This window comes from Cuculus canorus, chromosome 2 (assembly GCF_017976375.1).
Source record: "Cuculus canorus isolate bCucCan1 chromosome 2, bCucCan1.pri, whole genome shotgun sequence".
In the NCBI taxonomy this organism is placed as follows: Eukaryota; Metazoa; Chordata; class Aves; order Cuculiformes; family Cuculidae; genus Cuculus; species Cuculus canorus.
In genome coordinates this window covers 40388684-40408952 of record NC_071402.1, presented here as the reverse complement: position 1 = coordinate 40408952, position 20269 = coordinate 40388684, and the positions used below count along the sequence as shown (strand labels likewise).

General features: G+C 38.4%; 1 protein-coding gene across 6 annotated transcripts in view; it reads right to left on the bottom strand.

Annotated features, from left to right (window-relative positions):
* Positions 1-55: 55 nt before the first annotated feature.
* Positions 56-20269, bottom strand: part of NSMAF (neutral sphingomyelinase activation associated factor) — a 42476-nt gene continuing 22262 nt past the window's right edge. For 2 of the 6 annotated variants that reach the window (XM_054060804.1, XM_054060803.1), the window contains exons 10-27: positions 19584-19663; positions 18896-18986; positions 18740-18803; positions 18581-18632; positions 17524-17644; positions 17143-17274; positions 16593-16635; positions 16001-16164; positions 14456-14564; positions 13029-13087; positions 12246-12313; positions 10546-10613; positions 10182-10305; positions 9353-9436; positions 7627-7777; positions 7138-7240; positions 6038-6147; positions 1924-5047 (exon numbers count right to left, since the gene is read on the bottom strand). In XM_054060804.1, coding sequence (XP_053916779.1) covers positions 4953-5047; positions 6038-6147; positions 7138-7240; positions 7627-7777; positions 9353-9436; positions 10182-10305; positions 10546-10613; positions 12246-12313; positions 13029-13087; positions 14456-14564; positions 16001-16164; positions 16593-16635; positions 17143-17274; positions 17524-17644; positions 18581-18632; positions 18740-18803; positions 18896-18986; positions 19584-19663 — 1718 coding nt within the window. In that variant the 3' untranslated portion in view covers positions 1924-4952. Of the gene's footprint in view, positions 5048-6037; positions 6148-7137; positions 7241-7626; positions 7778-9352; positions 9437-10181; positions 10306-10545; positions 10614-12245; positions 12314-13028; positions 13088-14455; positions 14565-16000; positions 16165-16592; positions 16636-17142; positions 17275-17523; positions 17645-18580; positions 18633-18739; positions 18804-18895; positions 18987-19583; positions 19664-20269 lie in introns of those variants that run through there. The other 4 variants (XM_054060806.1, XM_054060805.1, XM_009563296.2 and 1 more) reach the window with 4 other exon arrangements.

Here is a 20269-nt window from a genome sequence, read left to right as displayed (position 1 = left end):
AGGAAACATAGCTTCCTAAGGAAGCTCACTGCTTAATGCTGTAATGTGTTAACAGGGTAGAGCTGGGATCTTTAGACAGGATAGGCTTAACTTTTATCTTACAAGATGTGCTAATTGCATAGATGCCATTTCATTTTAAAACTATATGCAGCTTGCTGCATGTACTTGGTCTGGTTAGGATGGAGTTAATTTTCTTCACAGCAGCTGATTCCGTGCTGTGGCTGAGACTTGTGACTAGAACAGCCTTGATAACACACCAATGTTTTGCTGAGCAGTGCTTGCAGTGTGTCAAGATTTTTTTCTGCTTTCCACTCCTGCTGCTGCTCCCAGCAAACTGACCAAAGACAAATTCCACACCTTTTCACATTGGAGACAATTCATGGAGAGGGGAGTCTTTTCAAAGCAGCTCTTGCAAGGAGACTGCTGAGCATCCGTCTGCTGCTGGTGGGAGGTGCGAAGTGAGTGCCTTTGCATTGCTTTTTTCCCTTTTTTTTTTTTCTTCCTCTTCACTTAGTAAACTGTCTTTTATATCACCCTGCAAGTTTTCCTGGTTTTTGCCCTTCTGATTCTCTTACCCATCCTGCTGTGAGGCAGCTGATTTGGAAACTCAGTGGGGGCTCAGCTGCTGGCTGGGGTAAACCCACTACACTAGGTCAGAGGCATACTCAACTGAGACTTTAAGAAGTTAAGTGATCTGAAATCAAATGCCAGTTTTGGTGAGCGATTGCCTTTCTTTTATGCTTTTTTATGTTTCAGTTGTGCAATCTAGGATTACTGAACTTCAGAGTACGGTTAAGCAGCGTAAGCTCAGCTGTGCCTGTCAAGAAGAGTCTGCCTTGTAGCTTCCTGTTTTCTCAAACAAATTTCTTGGCTATGGTAACTGAGGGCAAACTGTTACACTCCTTCAGGCTGTAGTGGTGATCAGTTTAATGCTGGGAGCCATTTTAATTGGATTGTTTGGTTACTAAATGATATGTCTCTGGAACCACTGTGGCAAGCACTTACTGGCAGTAGTTGCTGACTTCATGTAACATTGGTATGATTCAGCCTTATGGGCATAGAACCTGTGGCCTGTAGCAGTCAATGCTTAAGCAAACTAACCTGCCAAGGAACTTGGATATGAAATTCCTGGAGCCCAAACAATGTATTATTGAAATGCTGATCTCTGTCTTTAATCAGGTTTTATTTAAGCACAGATCATTCAGCAGAGGCCAGTTCCATACCTATTCAAGCTTTAAAACTCCTTATTTAAGCAAACCTATGACCATCTTACAGCTTGACTAGTGGGGTTTGGCCACCTAAAACCTTGCAGTTCTCTACCAAGTATGAGTCTGGCTACAACTTTTAAAATAAAGTGAACTGACAACAAAAACAAGTTGGAGGAACATAAGCACAGAGGAAGAATACAATCTTATTTTTTGTATCAGAGCTCTACCTACAGGGGAGATCTAATACAGAGGTAGAATTTCAGTACAAGTACATAGTGACTTTCTCCTTCCAGCTGTAGCATGTAGCAACCAGAAGTGAAAGAACTGATTTAAAACCTCCCTCTTTTCATGCAGAAACTCACTTTGAATCACAGAATGGTTTGGGTTGGAAGTGACCTTAAAATCATCTCATTCTACCGGCCCTGCTATAAGCAGGAACACCGCCCACTAGACCAGGCTGCTCAAGTCCCCTAACTTGTGTGGAAGAGTAAGTTACGGTTAAATGCATGAACACAGATAAACTGCATGAAACTGTTGGTCTGTACATAATTCCTTACATACATCTGATTAAAAAAAACCCAACATACTGGTGCTATAACCTAGTCACAGAATTAACCTTATTTCCATGCCCTCTCTTCCCAAAAGCAAAGCTAAGGCTGTTTTAGGCAGTGAAAGAGCTGCCTGTGTGCTCTGTTTTGTGAGAATGCTTTGCGACAGAAAGCTGAGCCTCAGATGTTCTTAAAAGCGATGCATTTTATGTGTCCGTATTTAAATAAAAGAAAGCTAAGCTATCTCAGAGAAAAACATCCTTTAGCCAGAATTCAGAGGTGGCCAACTTCAGGGTCATTTTCCTCTAGATTACATCAGTAGGAGCCCCATAATGATAAAGGAGCACAGCTGTGCCCAAAATTTGGGTAAGACATTGTCAAGAAAACAGGTGTGACCGTGTGTGGTTTACTATTGCTCAAGTAGCTCCTTAGTGATTTTCAGGCACACTGGAATGAAACTTGAGTTGCAGAATTGCATGTTAGCAGGAAAAGAATACGGAAAGAGGATGTGCTAAAAGGTAAAACAAGTTAGAGTGCTAATTTTAAACATAGGCTGGTACTGTAATGCAGAAGACCTAAGCCTTGTGGGCCAGGGACAAAATACAATAGGTGGAGTTAACCAAGTAGCGATGGGCATGCTTAAAACATAAAGGAAACCTCTTTAACACAATCCAGAAATCACCCGAGACATGTCCAAGGAAGTGTGGGATGTGGGTTTCTATGTCTTTCTTGTCTACATGCAGCTATATTTGGTAAATAAACACAATGAAAGGTAAAGAAACAGAGCAGACTCCGACTGTTCTGCCCAAATATTAAGATTGGGAACAGCAGGCATGCATGATGCAGCTTAATCTTTCACCACACACACTCACTCATTACATCGAAAAATCAGTTATTTACTAAGCCAAGTGAGTAATACAGCTGAAATGGCAGTTTGCTTTAACATCATTCCATTACCTAATTGAACTGATTTTTCAAAAACTCCAACATTACAAAAAATTGAGGGAATGAAAAAACAGCCCCTAGCAATACCATAGTTGTTTTACAATGATAAATAAACAGCTGCACTCCAAACTAGGTGTTAAAACTAAGGCAGGATCTCTACACGAGTGCACATAATGCTTGTCCTGGAGACATTGACAGGTTTGGAAATATAACGGAAAATGGGGGGAACCGCAAAGTTCCTCAAGGTTAAGTACACTGTATTGAAGCAATTTTAGTGTGAAATGCAGTTGCTGCTCCCAGGAAAGGAATGTGGTTGCCATGGGAAAGGCCTGTTCTGGCTAGGCACTATGTCCAGCATCTCTGGAATGGAGGACAGGGTATTGCTCTAGGTGATACAGGCAGTCTCCGTTAGCAGGGATGGGTATGGAACTGCAAAGAAAACTGCATAGCTGCTATTAGGGAAGACAGATCACAACCGCTGTCTCAGCAACCATGACGAAATAGTGTCCTTGACTTGAACTTTGCTCATTAGGTTCACTAGGAATAACAGAACAGCCCTCTATTCTAAAGGCTACCCACCTCCCAACTGGGCACGTGCTCCAAGTTTTCTTAACTATACCTTCAAATGCAAAGAGAGAGATTTTTACACCAAACAAGAATAAAAGAATGTAACTGAAGTCACTCAAGCTCCACCTAATAGTAAAGAAGCCTTATAAAAATGAAACAGGAGGGGAAGTGTAGGGAAGAGCTCCACCAGAACATCAGGGATCAATTCATCAGCTGGACCCTATCTTCCCACCCCACAGGAATGCCTGTTGGGTAAGAACAGTGCTATACCTGCTTATCTACTAACATCATGCTAGCTGCTGAAGCTCAGTACTTGAGGTTTGACTGTATATCGCTCCAGCCCTTTTCGCAGTAAGCAGGTAATCACCAGCTACTCTGGAACCCTTATCCTGTCCCAAATCTTCTGCTTGTACACAACTTTCCAGGAACTTTAATAATTGATATAAGGGATGTAATCCATTTGTCCCAGTGACACTCTCAGCACGATCCTGGCAGGCTCATCAAATTGTAAAGAATCCAAGGAGATTCCCCTGGTTTTCCTTTGCCCTGGCAAAATGTGACAATAGGGCTTCTTAATATGAGCAGTAGAGAATACCATCAGAGAAATAAATATTGATCTTGGGTCATACTGGAGCAACATCAGAACTGAAGTTGTTTATTACTCTATTTCAGGTCTTTAACTTCAGAACAGGCCCTTGCAGGAAATGATAATTCTTAAGTCCTACAGAGAAAATAATACTGCTACACTGTTTTGTCACTGGGTTAAGAAAAAGCAGGACTGGATAAACCCAGAAACTGCAGCTCTGTTTAAGTACTGTATTGTAAATTCCATCCTAAAGATGATCTCAGTGGAAAGAGATTGAAAACACCAAACAAAACATGAAAATGCTGAAGATTATAAACAGAAGGACAGCAATAGAAGTGATGAAAGGCAGTAGTAATACAGCAGAAGACACTACAGACTAACTTCAGGCACAGTGTTAGGGGAAGATTTATATCATCACATGACATGTATGTGTAACTGTTCTCTGTTAGTGGCTCAATTTTTATGCTTGGCTTCCTTTCGAGCCAATACATTAGTGCTGTTTTCCAACAGGAAAAGGCAATCTAGACTACATTCTTATTCTCCTCTATGCCTTTGCAAATAGCTGCACTTAGAGGCTAGGTAAAATATGCTGACCACCGCTCAGAACAAGAACTGCCTTAGTGTTCATCCTATTCACCGTTGTCTGACTCTTCACTAGGAAGAAGGGTTTACTACACAATAGGTACATAAATTAGTGCCATGTCTTATGACATAATAAGTTGCATGCGTCCTTAAATAATTCTTAAGAATGCAAATGCTGCTTCTTTCAAACCACTTCAGACAGCACGCTATGATGCATTCTATGCAAATCAAGCAATGACTGCAAGTTAAGAGCTTTTTAATTACAGAAAAATAGGTCTTTAATTTTATCTCAGATATTTTAGACAAGCATTTTCAGTCTGATAGTCCATGAAAAACAAATGCATACACTATGGAAGTTAAGAGCTCTCAGTGAAGTCACCATAACATAGAAAGTTGTAGTTGAACAAAGCTTCGTGTCTGGTTGAACTTCAGCAGCCATCATTGCACACAGTTAAGTTCCTTTAAAAGGTTTGGTTTAAAATAAGAGTTCAATTAAATGTCTGGAGGGAAAGGCACTTAATACTGCAGTTTCCAGAACATGATTTGCCTGTCTTCCCCTCCTGTAATAACACTGTTGCACTGTTCATTCATCCACATGGACATTACAGCACCTGAGGGGGAAAAAAAAAAAAAGGAAACCCAAAGAAACAAGTAAATCCAAATGCATATAAAAGTGGTACTTAAGATGATGGAAGAGACCTTTTCAAAGAGTTTAGGATAATCTGATCATTAGTTTGGATTACACTGACACCACATATGCTAAGAAGAATTTTAATAGGCTTCTAGGTGGCCGCGCTTATTCTCAGTAACGACCTCATGCTACATTAGCACAGCTGACTTTGGGTACCAAAGGAACAATGTCAGGTGCAGTGCTGAATGCCGACGGCACACTGGCAAAAGGATTCATGGGGAAAAAGGAAGGAGGTTTCTCTAGAAAGTGAGATTTTTCACTCTGTCATTTGGACTTCTCAGATTAAAAGTGTATTCACATCTAGCATATACCTAAGAAGCCCACTTCTGAAGATTCCTCTAGCTACAGAATGATCTCAATACAGGTCAAGTTCCAGAGTACAAGCTTATAGTAGGGAAGTTTGAAATACCTGTTCACGAAGACAGCATTAGGCACCAAACTGAGGTAAGTTTTTCTCCTTCACACACCTGGTTGCTGATGTACTAAAGACTGTACAGGCACATTTAGGAACCCTATAAATTCCCATCCAAAACAATTTCTCTAGTGAACTTTACTGAATTTGTTATTAAGACTCACAGTCTGGACAGACTTTGACAAAGTATACAGCGCAGTCCATACTACACTTTATTAGGGATATGAGGTAGAAAGTGTTGAATTTTGATGTTGTGCGGATTAGAAAAATCCCAAACTATTTACCTTTGGTCAGTCTTGTGAACAGCAGTATTCCTCCACTGTTCTTAAATTTCCCAGGAGGCTCATGTGGACCTACTTTTAATTCTGGTGTTCCAGATAACACTAACATCAAGAGCAGCACACTGACTGAGCAGATAACGCAAATCTGTCAATACTAATGGAGCTGGAAAATAGGAATCTTCCATTCAATTTGAAAATAGAAATAGTTCAGGTATACCTGTATGTCCTTTGATTCTTTCAATAACTTTTCCTCCAAGAAGGTCCCAAATCAGTAATTCACCAGATTGACTTCCTGATAAAATGGTATTTCCATCCCATTTGAAGCACCTGCAAATAAGTCTGAGATCAGTTCACTTCAAGCTTTTGTATAATGAGAGCCAAACATTTCCAAACTGACTAAGCCTTTAAAAAGAACTGAAAATGGAGGTACAAAACTGAAGGAAATCCTACTCTTTAACACAGTCTTTGTGGAAATGATATTCCCAAATTCTTTTAAAAAGTCATGACCCAAGCTTGCTTCTCTCTGCCCTAGACCCATCCAGACCTCTCCCTAGCAGAAGGAAACATATTCCCATAACAGAAGAGGACCTAGTCAGCTGTAGATGCATATGGTACCCAAGTGCCCTCATGAACCACCGCCTTCACTACTGTACCTTGATGTGCCTGAAACAATAACTTGGAAGTGCAAAGAAGAAAAAGAGTTATTTCAGGGAAATAACTGAAGAAAACATAAATATACACATGCATATATGTATGTATTTATGTATACACACACAAAAGAAACCAACAAGTATACTCCATGTATGGTTGCTATATTTTCACTCCAATAACTGAGTATTCCATCCGTTTACCTGATAAACCATATAGAACTGTATGCATTTGGATGGAAAAACTGATCACTAACTATAATAGTCAATCTTTTCTTAAATTATCAGAACAAAAGGGAAGCACTGCCAAAAAAGCAAAACAAAAATCCAAAATAAGGTTATTGACAGAGATGATTCAAGTTGTTAGAACATTCAGAGCTCAGCAGCTCAGAAATATAGCTCTCACAACCTTTTATGGAAGTTAAAGTTGTTGAAAAAGCATGAGTTATTTACTTAAATACTTTTTGTCGCATTTTGGAAAGCTTGATCATAATGCACACAACATGCTAGAATGTCAGCCTTTGCACTTTAGAAAGTAACTCAATAAAACAAAGTTGCCGGTACTATTGCCCTTTCCATTCTGCTATCACCATCACCAACCATCAAGCATTTGCACAGTTAGAACTAAGTTGGCTGCGCAGCTTCATCATCTGTATGTTCTCAGAATTACCTCTGTGGCTCATCGGTAGTTACAGAAGATATAAGCATTCCAGTCTGTACATCTATTACTTTAAAACAACAGTCCTCTCCTGCACTGAGTAGGTGTCTGCTGTCTGCACATAAGAAAAAAGGAAAACAAAAGAAACGACAACAAGCACGTTTAGACATTCAGTTCTAGTTACCAAAGCAGTCTGTGATACAGCATGTTGGATGTGACATTGCTTGACCTTCTTATTTATAGATTATTTACCATAAAATAAGTCTCTAAGCAAGCAATGCTAAACAACATGGGTTTAGAGTCTAGAGCACTGCCCTACAGTCTAGTAATGCCTTGTGTACAGTAAGTTCTTTATAACGGAGACGCATGTCAATCCAAAACATCTCACCATCCCCCTTAAAAGTAGTAATTCTAATAATAAGGGTATATTACATGATATCAAGAATAAGATTCCCTTTGAAACTCCCAACAGTGCGTATTGAAACCAGAAATCCAACTTACCAGGGCTAAAAGCAGCATCAAACACAGTCCCAGAATGGCAAGGCAATTGGTGCAACACTGTTGCTGTAGAAACATCCCAAACACTAATGGTACCCTCTTTGGTTCCAGATGCCAGTACAGTATTTGTAGCATTAAGATCGATTGTGTTTACCTAGGAAGTTAAACATCCCGTGATTTTCCTGTTGTTTCATGTGAGCCATCTTGAAACAGGTTTTAAACATACACAAAGCAAGCCCATTATGCATAAAAACTCCCAACCTCCTACATTTCTTTCTGCAACATCCTTAATTAAGTATATATTAAAAATCCGGCCTATAAAAAGTAAGATAGGTCCCTTTGATAGTATTTTAAATTGTTTTTAAGTTGCAGAATCAGAAATGCAAACAGACATTTCAGGCTGCTTTTAATACCCACAGTCTCCATTTAAACGGAAGACTTTACCCCTGAGGGTAAAATTCTTCCCTACTTTTAAAGAATTTCTTATCCACCAGTTATTTCTAGGGTATGGTTTTTAAATGTTATCAGAACTGTTTCAATATTTGGCCATATTGTGACCTGATAAAAATCCAAACTAACTATTCACAGAATCACAGAATAGTTTGGGTTGGGAGGGACCTTAAAGACCATCGAGTTCCAATCCCCCTGCCATGGGCAGGGCCACCTCCCAGTAGATCAGACTGCCCAGACTCCCCACCCTTGAACGCCTCCAGGGATGGGGCATCCACGGCTTCCCGGGACAACCTGTTCCAGTGCCTCACCACTCTCATGGTGAAGAAAGTCTTCTAATGTCTAGTCTAAATCTGTCCCTCTCTAGTTTATACCCACTGCCCTTTGTCCTATCACCACAAGACTTTGTGAACAGTTCCTCCTTAGCTTTCTTGTAGCCCCCTTCAGGTAACCCCAACTCTCTCAGCCTGTCCTCATATGGGAGGTGCTCCAGCTCTCTGATCATCGTTGTAGCCCTCCTCTGGACCTGTTCCAACAGTTCCATATCCTTCTTATGTTGAGGATTCCAGAACTGGACACAATGCTCCAGATGAGGTCTCACAAGAGAGGAATAGAGGGGCAGAATCCCCTCCCTTGACCTGCTGGCCATACTTCTTTTGAGGCAGCCCAGGACACGGTTGGCTATTAAGGATATGGTTAACTATTAAGACTTTTTAAAATGCAGTAATTCTAACTATACTACTAGAGTGATATTAGAAGCTATAAATAAGACTGTGCAGTTATGTATTTATGATTCACTGCACACATAGTGTTTATATATTTACAGTGATATTCAGTAATGTATTTTATAGCAAACAACTCCAGCAAATTCTTTCTCATATGCTTGCCTTTGACAAAGATACATTAAGAAGAAGCTGTAACAATGAAAAACTTTGAAAAAGATCAGTCAAAATCAAATCAGCAGACCAAAAAAAACCATACGTCTCTGTCTCCCCAGCAACTTTGTGCACACAAGCTGAGCAAGGCAAATTAGGAAACCTCTGTTTATACTGTTGCTTCAGTCCCCAGGAGTGAATCTTTCAACTAAGGGAGCAGGGGATATTGGTGCAGCACACATCAGGAAAAAAACAAACCAAAATGAACACACACTTCCCAAAATAACTCATCCTCCCAACCTCCTAACCAGATCCTTGTGCTTTACCACTAGATCTTGAATTTCATGCTAATGAGCAATTAATTTTCATCTTCCGAGATACTATATATCTATACATATACTTACGCTAACTTCATGTTCTAACTCTGCAAGCAGTTCAAAGTGGTGTTTTTTATTGCTCAAGGTCTCTCCAGGAACACAGTGCCACACCTACAACACAGATAATTTAAGTTTGCTCAAGGAAGCGTTAATATGAGTCTGGATGAATTTGTTCAGCACTGAACTCTCACAGAACAAGGAGAGCTGCTTGTGTTAACTGCAAGCTTTGCCTACGTGGCAGAATACAGCAACAACAAATGGCACCTGAACCCATTTACCCTAAGCACAGCCATGTATTAAACATGACTATGCTGATTCCAGACAGCTTATGGAAGCCTACCTAAGCACAGGTCTATCACTGCACTCAATGCTGCACACTTACCAAAAAGCCATACACAGAAGGCTTTGGGAAATTCTTTCCTTTTTCTAACTTCCAAATTATCTTTCCACCTAACTGTAGGCATGGCTCTTTAGATTAGCAAGTTCCTAGTCCACTCAGCTGAAGAATATAAGTTACAGAAGTATTAAACATTCTAGAAGCATATTCCACTCAAACAGAATCACCAGTCAAGGCCACAAAACACTCCAACTCCCCCAACAAAGACAGTTTGCCTCCAAACCCTGTACATTTAGAATACATTAAAATGAATGAAATTTCTTTAAAGTAACACTTTAGCTTTGAATCAGAGTTGAGAGAAGCCTAAATGAAGAACATATTCTAGAAATAAATGTACTGTGATACTAGCTAAGTTATTTTTCCAGTAAGACAGGTACATCCACTCCAAAGCATTTGTCTGGCTGAATATTACAAAGTGCTAGCTATAAATAGTTACTGAAGAATAACAAATATACAAACCTTCACAGTAGAATCCCAAGACGCAGAATATAAATGCCCATCACGCCAACAGATTTTGCTGACTGCATCATCATGTCCCATCAAGATGTCTTGCTGTCTTCCAAATGCAATTGAATAAAAATATCTAACAGGAAAAGGTTATAAAAGCATTACATCTTCAGAAAACTTGAACTTTTTTTTTTCCCCAAATAGATGAAAGTAACTTTGCTTCTACAGTTTCTAAAACAAATTTACTGAAGCAAAAAAGCAGAAATGCAGACACTACATTTAAACAATGAATTTCTGTATCAATACCTAAAATCATAACATAGTGACCAAGGCACTCACTGTAATTCAATAAAGTCAGTAGGATATAAATACTCACATATGATTATCCCATGAAGAACTTATGACAGTGGTGTCTCCTGGTAAGATTAGACAAGATGACAAAGCCTGTAAGGAAAAAAAACAAACAACCCCATAGTGTTCAATTTCTTACCCCAAATCAGACAGCAGTACATTAACATTCTTTTGGAGAACAAGCAGCATTTTAATCTTTTACACACACTATTCAAGAAAGTCTTATAAGCTGGACACTGAATGGCAAGAATACTGAATCTCTGGTAAATAAAAAGGTAGCACTGAAGTTCAGGAACATATGCAGAACTGATGGATCTCCTTTTTCAAAATGCCAGTATTTGAAGGACGTGGTATGCAATTCCTCACTCAGGAGAAACTGGGTCAGCTCTTCATTTTGTAAGCTCCTATCGATTCTAGATGCAAACAGCTAAAGAAAACTAAAAATTAAGGTTTTCCTTTGATGTTTGCTCTCCACGACAGCTAATTATCAGCTCAGCTGTTTCAAACAACTAATGTAATTATCCAATTCCTACTATTCTTAACAAGAACCATTCTTTACAGACAGTTGCTCATTTACATTACCACCACCTGTAGCAGTAAGGCAGAAAAAAAATAATAAATAATCAGCCCACTGCTTCTACCACCATCATTACTGGTCATGTTTTGGATCTATTCTGAAAAACAGTAAGCTGCTGGACTGTAAAAACACTACTGCTTCTACCACTGCAGCAACAGATCAGCACTAACACTACAGAGAGGAGAATAATAATTTAAAAAAAAGACTATACAAGGCCTCCTCCTGAAAAAATGACTTGTGGCCTAGGAGTCAGCAATGAGCTTCCTTTTTACATTACCAAGAAATGACATTCTTAAGTTTGCCTTGGCTGAAGCATTAAGAATTGCTCTATCTAGATTCATCTGTCAGGGTGTGCAGTGGCAGACCACAGGCTCTTGATCCTGCACCTTACTTGAGGATCTGTTACAACATGCTATGGCTTCTCTCTGGGCAACCCATTTGCCTTTTTTGTTCCCCCCAGAGATGAGGGCACAGAAAAAGCTGATCTATCTGGTGTCTTACCTCAATAAGGACTCTGAACATGACATCTGGGAGTGAATCTCTATGACCCAGGTTTAGTCACAGTGCTCAAGCACAGAAAATAAAAACTAGATTCTCTTTCCAAGTTCTCTTGTAGGAGCAGGGGAAAAATGTTCACAGGTTGCTGAGATCACTGCTCATTGAAGAAGGATGGCTCAAGTTCAACTAGCAAAGATTCCACTACCTGTGCTTGGTTTTCCTCTCCTGGTTGACTCTCAGCCTTCAAACACTGGGAGCAGTAAGGCAATGCTGGATGTGAACACATGGGTGCAATTTAAGCTTTATGTTTCCTGTTCCAGTGACAGTTTGAGGTTGTTCAGGAATACTCCTCTGCTTATGCCAGGCTATCTTTGCCTACCACAAGCCCTTCCCTACACAGCAGGGCAACTCAAACCAGAGCTAGCACAGCAGTAAAGTGCAACCATTTAATGCTCCTTTCCCAAGTTCACAGAATGCAGTCTCCCTGAAGGAATGACAGCGTCTCAATTCACTCCGCTAAATTATTCACACATAATACAATTGAGTAGGCAGAGAAAGAAAAGAGGCATTGATGTATGCTAAGAGCCATTTCTGTTGGAAGCTCTCAGAAGATTGTCAATGATCTCATTTTTATTTTGACAACAACTTACCATGTTTGAAAAGGACACACTTCTCTGGATTGTTTTCGATTCTCTGGAAAACATCTTCAGTGTTGAATCTGGGGTAATGGACAAAACAGAACATAAAAGGACTGTTTTATATTATAGAAGCTAGTAATTTTAGTCCTGTTTGTATATTCAAGTATCTTACTATGAAAGGCAGGTGTAGGTTGCTCATAGTCTTTGAGAAACTCTTATCAAGCTTGTGACTTCAGCCTGGAACTAGTCTGTTTTGCACCGGTTACAGATGGACTTCCCCATGCCCATCAATCTTTAAGAGAACTCCTGTATCTAAAGGCAGAAATGACCACTTTCCTAAGCCTACATATAGATAACATTGAAATCCTTGAGTCAAAGGGATCTAAAACTTAACAAATTAATGTACTTAAGTTACATAATCACAGGAAATATGTATTAAAGTTAATTTCTGTAATAGGTAACTTGCAAAGGTGACAATCCAAAAGCCATACAGATGGAGCCTTCACACATGAATACTGGAATTGCCTCAAAGAGCAAGGAAGAATTGAGCATGAAGTGAAAACATGAATCTTGCCTTTGGCAGGAGATTAGGGATGCTTTTTTCATAACTATAAAAAACCGAGAACTCAGTGATTCCAGAACTATCCCATTAAATGCTGTCTTAATTTTGCTTTCAGTGCAGATATTAATGGGATTCAATCTTAACTACATTTCAGAGTTTCATGCTATTTTGTTCATAAAACATTAACCTGCATTTACACTGCAGGATCTAGTAAATACCTCTGCAATACTCACCCTGGGATGTAGTGAAAACAGAAGACCCATTGCAAGTGACTGCTATTCCAGTAATTGCCCTGTTTAATACAAGTAAGCTTATAGGTGATTTCATAGGTTTTGAAACTTAACTACCATACTGTAAATTGACTACAGTTGAAATTTGTTATTTGACCTCTGTAAGAGCTAAGACATTCAAGGTGAAAAGCAGTACAGTGGTGTGCTATCTGCCTAGAGACAAAAATGTATCTCGATATAATCTGTGCAACACCAGTACAGGTTCCCCAAATTGTTCTGCAGGAACTTTCTCCTCATCAGAAAGGACATGCCCAGGTGAGAGGATAAAGTTTCACATTCAGTCTTTCCAGTCTGAGATTAGCTATAATAAGAGTCAGGGACTGCCTACAGGCAGATACCGAACACCCAAAGTGTCAGGAATCAGAATTTGCCTGTCTTCGCTCCTCAAATTCAACAACGGCAATGTCACTAACATCTAGATATTTAGACATCTAGCTTATGTCAGGGAGTTAGTTGTTAGAAAGCACGGATCACTGTGCACAGCCAAAATTCTGTTATACAGACCCACTTCTATTTTTTCCTCAGCAGTCTTCAGAGACAAAAAAAAAAATAAAAGAAGAAAATAGAAGAATTTCAGAAGCTGAAATTTAAAGTCTGTTTTCAGGATTAGGATTTCCCTAAACCTAACAATCTGGTAAAAGTGGCCCTTTCTCACTACAAACATTACATTGTTTCCTGGACAAGAGAACGTTTCTGTTCTAGATTGGTTTACCATCAAGAAGAAAGTAGTTGCAAATTAGGTAGTAAGAAATCCTCCTACTAATCCAGCCACTAGGACAAGGAGTGGAGGCCAAAGGGAAATCTGTTCTTTTAAATACGGCTGCTGTTGTTCATCGTTAGGTATATTCAAAGCCTCCCTGAAGTGCCCCTGCTGACTCATGGCTCTCTAGGAACCCATTAGAAGAATAGTTTGGTTACTGGATTAACTGGAATCCTATAGCTGGAGACTTGGCAAACTGCTCATACAGCAGCAGCTGGAAGTGTACAGTAGCTGAACTTCAGCGGTTTAACCTTTCAAACTAAACAAGATGAAGAAGCTAGGTCCTCCCAGGGTTATAAATAAAAGGCAGTCTATCCGGCTACTGTTATCACAGTTTTAGAAAAGGGTAATCAACATCTATTTCAGATAATAAAATGATAATGAACCTAGCTCTAGATCTGTGTAAGGAACAACAGAAAAAAATCAAGCTGACAAATACCTTTTATGGATTCATAACCTATCATACACTCAAATTCATCTTCTCTGATCAAATTGTTTATGAAGAAAAGTATTTATCTTAAACCCTAATCCATAATTCAGACTGGCATGCCCCCCCCCCCCCCCAGTTAAATGGAAGAATTTTGGCAGAATAGAAAAGAATAGTACCTACTCTTTATGAATTTTATATTGCTCATCTAATTTTAGTTTGGCAATGTTGTTCCAAGCAAGCGTTATACTTTCTTCTGTCAAATCTTCAAATGATTCTTCATTTGGAGAAACTGCAATAAAATGCCACAATAAAGATTCATCACAAATGAAAATGAGAAGATAGATTTCAAATAACTAGGTAGCTAAAGTTGCAAACGTAAATATGAAAATACAGAAATCATGCATAGAATAAGAATTTTTGGCTAATGCAGAGAGTGACAAGATCACTAACTTTTTTCCCCAGTCTCTTCCTGAATACATAGGCTTACACAGGTGAAAATATGATTTTTCTCCTCAAGGCTTTAAAATTGGGTACTTTACAGAATACATTTCCAAAATGAAAAAAACAAAAACAAACCAAAAAACCCACTCCAAAATCCATAAAAACTTTACTGCAGAGGTATTTCGGTCTTCCATGGAGATGTCAAGAGCTTTCCGCATGAAAAAGTACCAGGAAAGCTATCTACTGCTACAATACAGCATATAACTTTATTATTCTATTGCATTCTGTTAGGAATGTCACAACTTCATTTCACTGCACTGTTGCAAAAGGGATAAAATTGAGACAATTCAACATCAATTCCTATGAAAAGGCCAAACTCAACAGGAACTGTTGATCTGTGAGTTAATGTCTTAGGCAGCATATCATTATATCTATTTAACACCAATGAACATTATTATCACCATATGCAACTTTCAAAGCCACTCTTGCCATTTGGATGCTACAGGCTGCCATGCTAAGTAGCCCTCCATTTCTTGGCTTAAAAATAAAAGCCATCAAAAGGTAAGTGAACTGAAGACAACCAACTGAGAAAAACCGTCCCATGCCATACCTGGGCTGAAGATTCAATCGAATTTATAGTAGATGATGATACATGTGATGAGGACCACAGCATCTTAATTTCAGAAAACTGGTCTAAGTTCTGCATAGAACAGAAGCCTATGATGGCACTACATAGCCCTTCCTTGAGCTATTCAATCAACATTTTCCCCACAGTTCGCAGGGAAAACAAAGTAATTTCTTTACAGAGTTTCACTGAAGTCAAGGAAAATAAAATCGGATGCTTAATTTAAGTTCTTAGGATTTAGTTAGACCAAGCCAATCGATCACCCCAGAGACATTCTTGTTCTAAAACTGAACAAATCTTTACATCATTTAGAATGCCTGCAGATACATTCATTGAAGCTGTTGTCATATTAGCTCGATTTTGAAGTGTTGCAAAAGGCCAGGGATGACAGCCCTCCCACAGGTTCCAAAGCAGAGGAAGAACAGTCCCAGAGGAGACCTCTGGAACAGAAGGCAAAAAGGCAGGACAACGCCTGGATTTTCAAATTTGAAACTGGTCTTGCCAGTTTTCTGTAACAGTTTGTTCATGGATTTATTTTGAGTTGGCTTACAGGGAACGTGGCCAGGAGAGTTGTATAATGAGATCCTGGGGGAGAACGATACACAGCTTCTCAAAATTACAGATCTATTACATTGTCAGTTTATCTCTTATACATTTACCTGAAGACTCAGTTATGGAAACGCTGTGACTAGATGTTCGAGACAAGCTTTTCACCTTCGGCATTATCCTTTGGGGATGAGGAGTTGTAAACAACTGTTTTGGCGTCTGTCCAAACTCCAAGATTTGTGTCAGCAGAGCTACCTTTTCATTGGGGTCCATAATACTTTACAAAAACAAGATATTTAATTAAGCCAATGAGGTGAGTACTTTTTTTCCTTCCCCTCCCCTGAAAGCACAAGCCTGCATGCTACAGCACTACCGGCCATTACACATTCTCACAGAACTGATTTACCACTGACAGTCACATAGGAGCTTCATAATTTTGTTAATGTATGGTAACAGGATGTTTGTCAATTAAAAAAAAAATGCAATTTCACAAAAGACACACTGAAGAAATGTTCAAGTAACAGTCTTTCAATGCATGCTAAAAATTACAACTTGATGTTGGTTCTCCATATAGTTGGGAGTATAAAATGGAAGAGCAGCACCATTCACATACAGAGTGCTTTTACAGCCAGCAGAGAACCTGGAGGGATTCTGAGAAATATGGCTAACCGCTTTAACAAAACTATTCCAATTCTTGTTAATTACCTGTTTAAATCCACTCCTCCTTCATAAGTTAATGGGTGAAACACTGGGGAAAAAAATAGAAGTTTATTTGTACAATGCAGCTATACAAGCCTCATTTTGTCTTGCATGCCTAGCAAAAAAAAAAAAAAAAAAGTTGTATTTTTTTACTCAACTTGGGTATATTTAAAGCAACTAAACAATTTCAGCAGGTTATAGAATTTGAGATCTTGTGTTTTAATCCTGGGTTCCTTACTTGAAAAAAGTTTAGGATTTCTAAGAGACTCAGAGAAAGTTTCAGAACAAATCAGTCCTTTCATAAAGGAAGAATAATGTTTTTAAGCTTTATGAAATAACAGTCCCACCCTGAAATAAAGAAAGAAGAAAAATAAAAGCACAGTTGTTTAATGAGGCGTTACAGATATGCTGTTATTTACCATTTACTGCTTAATTAAACCATCGTGGGGTTTTTTTCCTATTCATAGAATCAATCTTAGTATCACTAGGTTGGAAAAGACCTCTTGGATCATCAAGTCCAATAATTCCTATCAACCACTAAACTCTGTATATTTACCATTGTGAGCTGCAACTGCTTCACTTCCTTTCTGCTTGCAGCCAAATATTAGATCAATCCATTCATGAAGATGTTCTGATACATACTGACTTTCTAAAGCCTCTCGGCTCTTCTGAAGAAAGTCATCAGGACCTGGCAAGAGAAAGGTTAATTAAAGGAGAAGATAGCCCATTCGCTATTAGTATCCATTTCCGATTGCCTCCTTCTTAAAAAAGCAACCAATAATAAAAATTAAATGCATTGAGTAATTATGCCAATGTTATAAAGCAAAAAATTCTTTCAGAAGAAAACAGAATGCAAATTTTGAGAGAAGAACCACCACCCCAGGAATCTAGATAATCTTGAATTAACTCGTAATACAAGAAGTTAGACTACTATTACCTGATGCCCAAGGAGGAAGTTCTACATCTTCAACCATCTTTCCACCCTGCCTTTTTCCCAAGTCCAACTTCAAACTGTTTACTAGAAAATTAGAATCGTTTTCATAAAATTCTGGAATCAACTAGACGAAAAGAAAAAAACAACAACCCAGAAGGTTTGAGATTAGCTTAAATTTGGTCACTTAGGTGGAAGGCAGTCTGTAAAAACTTAAGCTATCAACGTTCATATGTCGAGCCCTAAAGTTGAGTAGTAATTTTTTCAGGCTTTCTTCTGTCAGTAAGAAGCACTGGAAACTTTCTTCCACTATCTACTCAACTACTTTTAGGCTTCTTGACTACCTACAAGGTAATTAGAGTGGTGTCAATATCTTTAACATGTAATGTGTGACTTAAGAATCCATGAGATCTAAGAGTATCTTCACAACACTAACTGCAACTAATTCACTGCAAGTGAATCCTAAAACTTAGACCACCATAGCGAACCAACTAATTCCATTACCATTAACTGTAGATGGGGTTGTTTTGGAAAAAAAGCATCACTATATTAAACTCAAAGAAAGATTATTTAACAGTATTTGCTTTTTGACAGTTAATCATTCTCAACATAGTCTTCAATTTATGGTTTTTACAGGGCTCAAAAATCTAAGATAAAACTTCTATAGTTTAACCTCTCCAGCTGTACTGCTGAAAAACAGCCAAAGCCTTATAAAAATCCAAAAGATGATACATAAAGTTACACCTTCTCAGCCTCAATCAACTCCTATCATTCCCCATTATTTCAATAATTTATTCACAATGACAGTGCTGTTAAACTAAAAGCCAGAAAGCAGACACAGACAAGCAAACGCAGAATTACAGAGAAGGAAGAAGTTAAAAATATTGAAGGACTCATAACATGCAAGCAACAGCCTCAAAAAAAACCCAAACACATGCAACTGAAAAAAAAACCAAACCCAACAGACCCCACCCCAAAACTCTCAGATTAATGACAGACATCTGAAAGCAGAAAGTTCAGCAGAGATACCAAGAAGGACTTGGATAATTCTCCAGCCATTTACCTCTTTGAAATCTGTTGCACCATCCAAACAATTTTTCCAGGTTTCTGCAAGACTAAGTAACACATTAATCACGTATTAATTAAAAAAATATTTTTAAGGCTCCCATGACACACATTTGAAAACACAACCAACCTAGTTATAGAGAAAATATAAACAAACCTGTTGAACATTCTGTCAGCATGATCAAACTTTCCATTCTGCAGACAGAGCATGTATTCTGGAGCTATGGAGAAAGAAAACGTCATCAGCTTGCTGCAAACCTTTTCCACTTCAGAGGTAACCATCTGCTCAGAGAACACATAAAAGCTGACTTACCAACTCTAACGAGATAAAATAAAACATAACCCGGAGATGAATAATGGCTCCCATACATGAACTTAGGCTCTGGCATTTCCTGATAACGTGTCTGCAACATGTGAAGAAGAAAGAGAGGTCTGTTTAAAATCAGTGCTCATGCTTTCCTTCAATATTGACCACACAAACACACACACTTTTCTTTTTAAAGACACAGATTAAATGCATCCTCAATTTTTTTTTTTTTCTAATGGTAAACCAATAATAACCACGTTGCTTTAATCAGATCAGAAAATCAATACGGAAAAAAAGTTGCTATAACTTATTCAGAATTATCAGGTTGTCAGCTTTCTTTACTCTCTCTTTCACGTGAAACTGCAGTGACTCAGCTTTAAAGGCATGTAAACAAATACTTCCTTTTCCTATTTCACATGAAGTTTAAAAAGAATATGGAAGAACATATCGAATTAATTTAACCTGGAAGATTCTCTCCTGTCTGAAGCTCCTATATGTTATCACTAAGCGTACTGTTACTGAAAACATAATATTCATCATGTTATGTTATAGATAAGTTTGTTTCTGATAAGGTTTATAGTCAGTTTTAGGTAACTACTTAATTCCCAAAGCTTTCTTGACAAAGCTCCTTTTATTGCTAATGTGTATAATAAAAACCCAAACATGCAGCATATAAAAGCCAAGACATACATACCAATAATCTATCCAGCCTTTCCTTATTCAGGGCACCAATTGGTTTACTAAGGTCACGGAATGTTTCAGGCTTTGTCAGATCTAAAAAAACCCATAGTTAAATGTATTGTTTCTACTACACTGAAATATATTCTCATTAGTATTTAAAAACAAACAACACATCCACAAACTACAAAACAAAAAAAAAATAAATAGAACCCCTCCAGTAATTTTCCCTGCTCCCTAACTACAAAAGAATAAGTCTTACCGTAAATGGCTACTCATCTTCTTCCAACCAAGTAGGCTTAATTTCAAATCTCTTGCTTAAGAACTAGTAGTTATATCGATGTGATAGATGTAACTAATTGCAACTAATTCACCTAGTCAATACAGATCTGCAACCTGAGGCACAAAAGCAGCTAGTAGTTTCTTTCTATTAATTAACTATTCTGTCATACTATAGTTAAGCCCCATCAAACAATCAGACTGGAGTGTTTAAGCCACAGCTGATGAGTATCGTGAGATTTCTCTACTCCTTGCGGAGGGACAGAATCCCAAAAAGGATAAGATTTCAACACATATTGCACAAAGACCCTTGATTTAGGCACAAACCTTTTCCTTTCAATTTGCAACGCTAAAAACTGTAAAAGAACGCCTGGATTCTATATGCTCTAAAGCATCCAGCTCATTCTACAGATGAACATTTTA